Raw genomic sequence first — 11,031 nt, forward strand, 5'->3', positions numbered from 1 at the left:
ACTGTCAATCAGCAGCTGATTGGCGGAGTTTTCTACTTCTCATGAATATCCAGGACTACCGGCTCCGCACATAATGGAGAGGACTACTTATTGTCCATGTTATTCAGGAGGGTAGCTCCAAATTAGCTACACAGAACAATGTAAAGTGATACATCATTCTGTTCAGCTACTCTGGCATTGGTTTATGCTACCTTTAGATAGGACAGCATCAGTCTACTGACAGTCTCTTTAAATAACTGATGGCTAAACAATTGTTTACCCGTCTGTTATATGTTTCGTCTCCCGTCCTTATTGTACAAGGGAACGATCTCGTTGAGTGGCAGACACTGCTGAAAAACGTATAAGGTATATGGGGACCTTTAGACTAGGAAGTCTGAAGTCTGTGACTTGTATGGTATGTGACACAGTTTTAGAGACCAGCATTACAGTATCTAAGAGGCAAAATATGTAGCTGTGTTTTGTGTTGGTTTATTTATTTATTTATTTTTTTATACAAGTTGACACAAATTCTGGCGATTGCCTTTGTGTGTTGAGTTTATTGTGTGTAAATAAAGTAGTTTAGTTTGTAAAGGAAATATAGTAGTTTGTCATTGCCGTCCTTGTGTCATGCATTTTTGTTAGATGTAAGCGGTTGCTCACAGCAGTTACTTTTACAGATAATTTGAAGGCACTCTGCCAAGTCTGAGACACTTGATGATTTTTTTTTTTTTGTATTAATACACCCAGCTAGGATAAATGTGTAAACGTGCCAAGTGCTATAAATAAATGCATTATGTTTTGTAAGAAACCAGAGGAAAGTGGAGGGTAGAACAATTCAGGTCACAGTATGATTAACAAATCCATCACATCTGCAAAACCATCTACATCTAGGGAGGTTGTTTAGCATCTTACCAAAGTGTATAGTATAGTATTGTTAAGTTTATTCTGTTCAAGGCCATTACAGCGATAAATCCTTGTGAAAAATAATTCCTTTTCAGGTTGGACACCTCTACATGAAGCTTGTAATATGGGATATTATGATGTTGCAAAGCTTTTAATAGCAGCTGGAGCTGATGTAAATACCCAAGGGCTTGATGATGATACACCTCTACATGACGCAGCGAGCAGTGGACACAGAGATGTAAGTTATTCCTTCCTTATAAAATTTAGTAATACAACTAAGATTCTGTTCACTGTGATTCTGTATATGGCAGGCTGTATTAGAAGCCACCATCGGGAATAGCATTATATTTGAGGGTACAAGATGTGACCACATGCAGCGCTACATTTCCTGTCCAAACAATGTCTCATTAAAACCAATCAGACTCTTTAAAGCGACTCTGTACCCACTGTGCAGCCGCCCCCCAACTTCTTATACCTTTGTGTAGCTGAAGTGAAGTCTTTCTGATGGTCTCTTTACAAATGCTGCTGGTGCTTTCCTGTGGGCAAAAATTAAATTTTATTGTGGTCTAGCCGTGTCAAAGAGGCATGACCTAGTGTGCTCATGCCCTAGGCCAGCGCCGCCCCCCATTCTGCCCCCTATCCGACCATACAGTGTAAGCTGTCACAGCACATCTGCAATGACTGTGGTGGTCCTGCGCCGCCTCTGTGGTGTTTTGTTCCTGCGCCACCCCATGGTAGTGACACGCCTGGCCCTGCACCACCTTTCCTGTGCCTGTCGCCACCTCCCCGCATACCATAGTGACGCCCTCTGCCTGGATCTGTTTCTCCTCTTCTTTGCACATGCGATCCGGCGCAGGCGCAGTGATGTGACCGTTGTCCTTCTCCTCCTAGCCTAATGCGACATTGCGCCTGTGTTTAATCGACACGCAATGGCGCACGTGCAAGGAAGAGGAGAAGCGCATCCAGGCAGAGGGTGTCACTGAGGTGGTGGTGGTGGGGGTGGCGAAAGGCAGAGGATAGGCAGGGAAGGTGTGGGGAGGACACACCACAGAGGCAGCATGGAACCGCCAGTGTCACTGCAGATGCACCGTGAGGGAGAACAGCGGCACATGCGCAGTGACAGCTTACAATGTGTGGTCGGACAGGGGGCGGAACGGCAGGCAGGGGGACACGGAGAGCAACACCATATAGGCAGCGCTCGCCTAGGGCACAAGCGCTCCAGGCCACGCCTCTTTGACATGGCTAGACACCAATAAAAGTTAAATTTTTGCCCTCAAGAAAGCACCACCAGCATTTGCAAAAAGACCACCAGAAAGGAATTCACTTCAGCTACACAAAGATATAAGTTGTTTGGGGGACTGCACAGTGGGTACAGAGTCGCTTTAAGGGGGCTTCACACACAGCATTTTGTGGCAGTTTTTCATCAAGTGTTCTGAGCTAAAGCCAAAAGTGGATCCAGTAGGATGGAAAATTAGTCCCATTTGTTTTGCACCGGCTCCTGGCTTTGGCTTGAACTGAAGGAAATATTGCCATGAACACTGCCAAGGTACGCTGCCTGTGAAACCGCTCTTATCAGTGTAACTTTGTGCCATGGTTTTCAGAAACTGTGACAAAGATGTGAACTAATCCTAAATTAATCAATTAATTAAATCAATAGATCAATAATAAAATATTTGTATAATGTAAAGCGAGTGCTGGTTTTATTTTCTATCCATAGTATTGTTCGTGTTATGGTCAACTTCAATTTTTCTCCAGTGTTTAACAAACTCAGCCACCTAATAATTTATTATGGGATTTCAAAGTGCACTTGTCACCATTTATTTTCTTTTCAGTGATTTTTACTTTTAAGAGCATAAGCCTGAAGGGTTGTTTTTAAATGGGTTATGCAGCACTAGAGAAAACACAGTTACTTTCTTGAACAAACACCACCACCACCCATCTTCAGATTTTGTGTGTTGTTACAGTTCAGCTCTTTAACCCCTTAAGGACAGAGCCTGAAATGGCCTTAAGGACAGAGACAAATTTTATGAATTTGACCAGTGTCACTTTATTCATTAATAACTTCGGGATGCTTTTACCTATCTGGCTGATTCTGAGATTGTTTTCTCGTTTTCTCGTGACGTATTGTACTTTACATTTCTGGTAAATTGGAGTCGATACTTATAACAAATCTTTATGAAAAAAACCAAAATAACGTGAAAAATTGTTAAAAAATGCATTTTTCCAAATTTGAAACTTTTTTACTTATACAGAAAATGGTTATGCCACATAAATTATATATTAAATAGCATTAACAACATGTCTACTTTATGTTGGCGGCATTTATTAAACTATCTTTCATTTTTTTTAGACAGTAGAAAGCTTAAAGGACAACTCCCATGAAAAACTTTTTCTCAGTAATTGAAGCACATTACAAAGTTATATAACACTGTAATATACTTCAATCACCTGTCTGTCCTCCTTCCCTGTCTTTTCCCCCCTCAACCCCCCACCAGGAAGTGTAAGAAACTCCTTCATACCTAATTACTGTCGTCACCAGGCTGCTCTCTCAGCTCCTTCTAGTGACGATGAGTCATCAGCAGGAGGGCGGGGCTAGGTCCTGTTACACCAGCCTCCCCCTCCCCTGCCTGGTCAGGTGACTAGGCTTGCTCAGCTCCCATTGGCTGAGCAACTGTAAGCCATCTGTCATTCTGCAACTCAATAATGACTCGACTGACTCCCGGCACATAACCAGCTACAGGACCCCCTCCCCCATACTCCCTCCTGCTGCGGAGTGGACTCAGTGAGTGAGTGAGTGATGTCACTTGCTTATCTTTCTCCTCACTCCCGACATGTCAGATACACAGACGTCTTATCTCTCCCCTGCTGCCCTGACCTAATTAGGGACGGCCATCCTGCAGAATGTACACTACAGTGAGGTGAAAGTATGTGTGTGCAGCTTCAGTGTGTGTATATAGCAGCCTGACTGAAGAGAGCCAGAGAGGGGGTCATGTTTAGTGTATGATGGGAGTTGTAGTGAATGGAGGGGCAGGCACTTGCTGTGTCACAGCAGGGGGCTAGCTTGTCACAGCAGCCAAAGTGCATCATGGGAAGCTGAAACCAGGAAGCAAGGAAGAAATGAAGAACAAGACTAGAAATCAGAAGGTACACAGACAGTGGGAAATTCAAACAGTGACAGCTCAGGAGGGATGATAAGTATAAAAGCTAGGTTTCTGATTGGTTTTTGTTTTTTTTTCCTTAGCGCGGGAGTTGTCCTTTAAAACATTAGCAGCAAATTTCCAAATTTTCAGTAAAATTTCAAAATCAGATATTTTTAGGGACCTGTTCAGGTTTAAAGTGTATTTGAGGGGACTGTATGTTAGCCCCACAAAGCACCCCATTTCAGAAACTGCACCCCCCAAACTCTGCAAAAGCACATCCAGAAAGTGTTTTAACCCTTTAGGGGAGTCACAGAAATAAAAGCTAAGTGTGTAAGAAATTTGAAAATTTTTAATTTTCTGTGCAGAGATTTTATTGTAATCCAATATTTTTCATAATTATAAACCTATTACCAGAGAAATGCACCCCAATAATTATTGCCCCGTTTCTGCAGTTTATAGAAATACCCCATATGTGGCCCTATTGCGCTATTTGACGCAACCACAAGCCTCAGCTATAAGGGAGCGCCTAGTGAATTTCAACGCCTCTGTTACACTTGGTCATTTTTGACTGTACCACTTCAGGTTGGCAGAGGCTCTGGGGTGCCAAAACATAAAAAACACCCCTAAAGGGACACCACTTAGAAAACTACACCCCTCAAGGAATGTAACAAGGGGTGCGGTGAGCATCTGGACCCCACAGGTGCTTCACAGATTTTCCGAACAATATGGCGTGAAAAAAGACAAAAGTATTTTTTACACTAAAACGTTGTTCTAGCCTTCAATTTTTCATTTTCACAAAGGGATAAAAGGGAAAAAAAAACACAAAACATGTAGCGCAGTTTCTCCCGAGTGTGTAAATACCCCACATGTGGACATAAAGTGCCAAGCACGCGCAGGACGAGCGTCCAAAGGGAAGGAGCGCCAATTGGCTTTTGGAAGCTGGATTTCACTGGAATGGATTTCAAGGGCCATGTCGCATTTACAGAGCCCTCGTGCTCCCAAGACACTGGAAACCCCCCACAAGTGACCCCATTCTGGAAGCTACACCCCTCAAGGAATCTAACAAGGGGTGCAGTGAGCATATGGACCCCACTGGTGACGGGCACAAATGTGGAATAATGTGACGTAAAAGTTTTCAAAATTTTCATTTTTTTCACTTTCATGGCACAAATGTGCCCGTCATCAAGGGGTCCATATCCTCATTGCACCCCTTGTTAGATTCCTTGAGGGGTGTAGTTTCCAGAATGGGGTACTTGTGGGGGGTTTCCAGTGTTTTGGCAGCACGAGGGCTCTGTAAATGCGACATGGCGTTCATCATCCATTCTAGCCAAATCCAACCTCCAAAATCCAAATGGTGCTCCTTCCCTTCGGAGGCTTGCCCTGCACCCACATGGTGCTTTATGTCCACATGTGGGGTATTTACGGACTCGGGGGAAATTGCTCTACACATTTTGGTTTTTTTTTTCTCTTCTAACCCCTTGTGAAAATGATAAATTCAAGGCTAGACCAACATTATAGTGTAAAAAATGTAATATTTCATTTTCACGCCACATTGTTCCACATTTGTGCCCGTCACCAGTGGGGTCCATATGCTCACTACACCCCTTGTTACATTCCTTGATGGGTGTAGTTTCCATAATGGGGTCACTTGTGGGGGATTTCAACTTTCTTGGCAACACAGGGGCCTTTTGAATGCAACATGGCCCCTCGAAATCCATTCCATCCAAATCCAGCCTCCAAATGGCGCTCCTTCCCTTTGGAGGCTTACCCTGCACCCGCATGGCGCTTTATGTCCACATGTGGGGTATTTCCGTACTCAGGGGAAATTGCTCTACACATTTTTTTTTTTGTTTTTTTTTTTGTTTTTTTTATCTTTTAGCCCCTTGTGAAAATGAAAAAATCATGACAAGATCAATGATTTAGAGTAAAAAAAAATTAAAAAAATTACATTAAATGTTGGTCTAGCCTTGATTTTTTTCCATTTCTACAAGGGGTTAAAAAAGAAAATGAACGCAAAACGTGTAGGGTAATTTCCCCTGAGTACGAAAATACCCCACATGTGGATATAATTTGCCATATGGGCACAGGGCAAGCCACCAACGGGACAGAGCGCCATGTAGAGGCTGGAATGGAGGATGGAGGCCATGTCGCAATTATAAAGCTCCTGTGCGGCCAGGACAGTAGAAACCCCCCACAAGTGACCCCATTATGGAAACTACACCCCATAAGGAATCTAACAAGGGGTGCAGTGAGGATATGGACCCCACTGGTGACTGGCACTTATGTAGAACATGTGGTGTGAAAATAAAAATTACCTTTTTTTTTTCATTTTCACGTCCCAAATGTGGCCGTCACCAGGGGGCCATATCCCCACTGCCACCCTTGTTACATTCCATATGGGGTGTAGTTTCCAGAATGGGGTCACTTGTGGGGGGTTTCTACTGTCCTGGCCGCACAGAGGCTTTGTAATTGCATCATGGCATCCTCTAATGGGAATGGCGGCCATACCTATTTAGCTGGGGAAAAGGGACAATTATTAATTTATTTGGGGGTATTAGGCCAATTATTAGTTTATAAGGTTGAAAATTACAGGTGTCCATCAAATTCAACCTGTGTTGATCCAGAGGAAGGCAAAAAACCCTTGTGAGGCAGACGACAGTAGCCTCATCACTGGGAAAAAATTCCTCCCAACTCCATAATGGCAATCAGAATAATCCTGGATCAACGTGACCCCTTAAATAGGAATAAGGGGAAGAATTTAGATAATGTAGAACCCCAATGACGTGTGGTACGCCTTGAAGCCATCCAGTATGCAGAGGCCGGGGTGATCAGGACAGGTGTCACACTCTGCACTTCTTCTCCCGTTCTCCAGTGTGGGGGACGTCACCTGGAAAATGTTGCCCTGGTGCGATACGTCGTCCTTCATATCCAGAAGCGCTGGGTCCGCTCCATGGATGCTAAATATTAGGGCTCTATTACTACTTCTGATCTATTCGGATCATGCCGCAAGCCACAGTAGCTCGGACAGCGAGGGACCAGAAGAGGGGGTGCTGGTATAAAAGTTATCCCCGTACAGGTGGTAACCTTTATCCAGCAGTCGGAAGATCAGTTCCCGAACGATCTTCCCACTAACTCCGAGGATGGGGGGGGGGGGCGGGGGTATGCAGGATTCGGGTGTCCCTTCCTTCATACACTCTAAGGGTACGTGCACACTGCGGAATCGCGACAGATAACCCTTCACGCATTCCACAGCTGGCACCTGCCGGCAGACTGATGCGGGCGCGCGTCTCCATCCGTGTCATAGACTCCATTCTATGCACGGGCTGATTCCGCTCTCCGACCAATGTGTTCATTCTTTGGATGGACGATGGAATCCGCCCGTGCAATGAATGGAGTCTATGACACTGGGGGAGACGCACGCCCACATCAGTCCGCCGGCAGGTGCCAGCTGCGAAATGCACAAAGGGTTATCCTTCGCCATTCCGCAGTGTGCACGTACCCTAAATCTGTAAGTGTACCCTGAGGTACTCTCACAGAGTTTGGAGAATTTCACGCCATACCGTCATCTCTTATTGGGACGGTACTGGCGGAAAAGACGTGTCTGGGGGGCTACGCTACCCCCAGACACGTCACTGGATGATGAGGATGAATGGAGGAAAGAAGGATCCCCCCATTCATCCTCACTAGCTGTTTCAGTGTCTGAGGCAATAATAACGTATGCGTATTTTGTGTAGTGTGGTGTAATGTAGTGTTTTTTTTACGTTTTTTTTTGACAGTAAGAAAAAATATCCCTACGCCAAAAAAGAAGCTGCTGATAAATGTCGCACATATGTGCAGCACTTATCAGCAGACAGTGGCGGTAGGATATAGGGGGGAAAAATGCCCCTACGCCAAAAAGGAGTTGCTGATCAGCGGCGCACTTACGTGCGATGCTGATTAGCACTCAGCAGTGTAAGGGTGAATAAAAAGAAAAAAAAAAAATTGGAAAAAAAAAACAACTTTTTACCCTAAAGCAAATGATCAGTGTATAATATACACTGATCAGCCGCTAGGGGGCAGTAGAATGGAGCTGGCGGAGATGGCCGAAGATGGGGGCGACGGAAAAGCCCGAAGAGCCGACGAAGAACGAACGAACCTGGAAGTGGCGGCGACAAGGAGAAGAGGACGCGAGGGACCGCATATCTTCGTTCCGGAGGCCAGGATCAGGTGAGTATGGTACACCTGCACCACACACACCTGTTCTGCACCCGGTGCAGAACCCGGCCGGACACTTTTTAACTGTTAGATCGCCGTGATGGGCCGGTCGGTACTGGCCGGCCTATCACGGCGATCGTGGGGGTGGCATCGGCGCCATCTTTCTGTAGCACACTAATGGCGATTGGTGCTGTCCCGGACAGCACCAATCGCCATTGCTTTCCGGGTCACCGATGATCCGGAAAGCTGTATTCAGCTGCTATCGGCTAATCTGTATTGATCAGCCGATAGCAGCGATCGGCGGCACGGGGGGGGGGGGGGGGGGAGAGGTGTTAATCACCACCCGTGCCGACGAGCAGAGATGGCGTGCTATACTTTATAGTGTTAAGTACCAGGCTGCGAGGGCGTAAATTTACACCCGATGTCGTTAAGGGGTTAAAGGCCGTATTAGACAGCCTGATGCATGGGGTAAGCAAGTGCTTCTCTGCTAGGTCTGTGCTCACCTGCGGAGCTTATTACACAGCTTGATAATCGTGTGGGCTGGGCGGCACAGATATTGTTAGCGATGTCTGTGCAGCTCTTTCTTTAAAGTGTTAAAAAAATAAAGATGTAGTTATGCTTACTTCTCCACGCTCCTCCGGTATCCTCCTGCCATGCCTCTGCTTCCCCTAATGACTGCAGTCGCTGGCAAACTCGTCTACGCAGTGACAGACCACTCAATTACTGACCAAGACGGGACAACACTGCACCCAGTGATTGGCTAAGCTGGATGTCGCTGGGGAGACTGATTTGACAGCAGTCAAATCAGTGTAATGAAGACTGCAGGAGGACACTGGGGAAATGTGAATAGATAAGCATAACATATATTTATTTTGTATATACCACTTTAATCAGTCGTCGGCTGCTTATATTATGTGGATCGATGCACAGCCAGGGGCCAATGATTTTTAAATTTGTTGAAAGAAAAGGATCAGCCGGCGAGTGACCGATTGCTCACTTCTTGGCTGATCATTGTCTTTATTACACATAGTGATATCTGCCCCGATTGGGCCTGCTTCAGCAGATAATCACTCTGTGTAATAGGGCTTTACTTTCAATGTTACTGTGCAGCAAAACCACACCTTTACTGAAGGCAAGTGAGTTTCTGTTTCTAAAAGCAGCCATGTTTTTCTAGGATAACCCTTTTAAGGCCCTTTTAAATGGGCCAATGCTGCGAATGAACGAGCCAAAAATATTAGTTTCTGATCCTTGTCCATTGTAACGTGCCAGCTTGGAAAAATTGTCAAAAGCACATCTTCCAATGTAAATGGTGTCTATGGGCAGAATGGTTTGAACCAAGGTATTGCAAGACCAATTTTAACTCTGCACAGACTTCCCATATAACTAATTGATAGTTGATGGTAATTTTTCAGTCTCTGTAAAAGGACCACTTGTGTCTGCTTGGTCATCTTGCTCATTGCAGCGCCAACCTTTTAGACTCAATTAGATTCAGCATAGTATAAGCGGACCAATCAGTTGCTTAAAAAAGGGCTTAACTAGGGTGGAACTCCATATAAATATTCATGAGCAGTCATTATGTTAACATACGTACATAAAATTTAGGACAGCTGCAGTGTAAGTTACTGGAGAAAAATCACTGTTGCTTAGAGCTAAATGTCATATGTCAAATGGTTCTATGATTGCTCCAAAGAAACAGAAAAGCATTTTTGCAACAGACTCTTCTGGTGATCTTGGCAAAATGTGTATGGTAAGGGGCAGGCTTACTATAAACTGCCAACCTTCAATATTCACAACCTATATCCTTCAAGATATAAGAGTCGGCTATAATCACTAATGCCAAGCACATCGCGTGTGTATGTATAATAGATATAGATAGATAGAGATATATCTGTGTGTGTGTATATTTATTTATCTAATGCTTTTTTGTATTACATTTTGAGCACATATTTCTTACCCAGTTATTATAACACTCATTATTTTTTCTTTTCTTTTCTTTTTTTTTTATTACCTCAATAATGAAGATTGTAAAGTTACTTCTCCGTCATGGTGGGAATGCCTTTCAAGCCAACAAGCATGGTGCCCGGCCAATTGATGTGGCTGAGACAGAAGAACTTGAACAGTTACTAAAGAGAGAAGTGCCCCTTTCGGATGATGATGATAGTTATACGGGTATGCAGAACTACTTCTTGTGTACATAAATCTTGTGATGCAGATGACATGTGACTTTGAAATCTGAATAAGCCAAAAGACCAAGAAGCAGTAACCACTGGAATTCTAAGCTCTTTTTTCTATAGTTTAGAGAACTTTTGTGATAAAACGTAAGGTAATTTGTGGCTTCCTTAATAGAACTAGCCTCTGAATGGCAGAGGTTATATTCTTTTTAAGTGTTTTTTTTTTTTTTTTTTTTTTTTTAAACTGTGTCCAGCTACAACTTCAGGAATAATCTAAAACCCTTCTCTTCAATGGTTAATCAAAAATGTAGCTCTTAGCTGTGTTGGCTGCTTTTCCTAATGGCATGAAAAGTTTTGGCTCTTTTAGGTGATTTTTATTTTTTGCTTCCTCAAAAAGGAAAGCCATAATTTGGTTCCGATATTTTAGCTAAATATACCTATATAAATTGCAGTATTTGAAAACAATATATTTTCTAAACAAGCTATGTGAAAGGTTTATTTACAGTGCAATTCACTCTTGACATGGAAAGTTGTGCAGGATAAAACTATGCAGCATAATCGCCATTGAGCAACTAGGAACTTTACCAACAGGCATCCCTGTGTGTGAGAGAATTACTTATGAATGTGCTAGATGTCACTTTAGT

At 43.9% G+C, this 11,031-nt stretch overlaps 1 protein-coding gene across 7 annotated transcripts in view; it reads left to right on the forward strand.

The window, feature by feature from the left end:
* ANKRD12 (ankyrin repeat domain 12) overlaps positions 1 to 11,031 on the forward strand; it is an 88,373-nt gene that overhangs the window by 63,474 nt on the left and 13,868 nt on the right. For 5 of the 7 annotated variants that reach the window (XM_069957768.1, XM_069957767.1, XM_069957769.1 and 2 more), the window contains 2 exons: positions 978 to 1,120; positions 10,238 to 10,385. In XM_069957768.1, the coding sequence (XP_069813869.1) occupies positions 978 to 1,120; positions 10,238 to 10,385 (291 nt within the window). Of the gene's footprint in view, positions 1 to 31; positions 395 to 977; positions 1,121 to 10,237; positions 10,386 to 11,031 lie in introns of those variants that run through there. The other 2 variants (XM_069957772.1, XM_069957773.1) reach the window with 2 other exon arrangements.

Source organism: Dendropsophus ebraccatus, chromosome 2, assembly GCF_027789765.1.
Source record: "Dendropsophus ebraccatus isolate aDenEbr1 chromosome 2, aDenEbr1.pat, whole genome shotgun sequence".
In the NCBI taxonomy this organism is placed as follows: domain Eukaryota; kingdom Metazoa; phylum Chordata; class Amphibia; order Anura; family Hylidae; genus Dendropsophus; species Dendropsophus ebraccatus.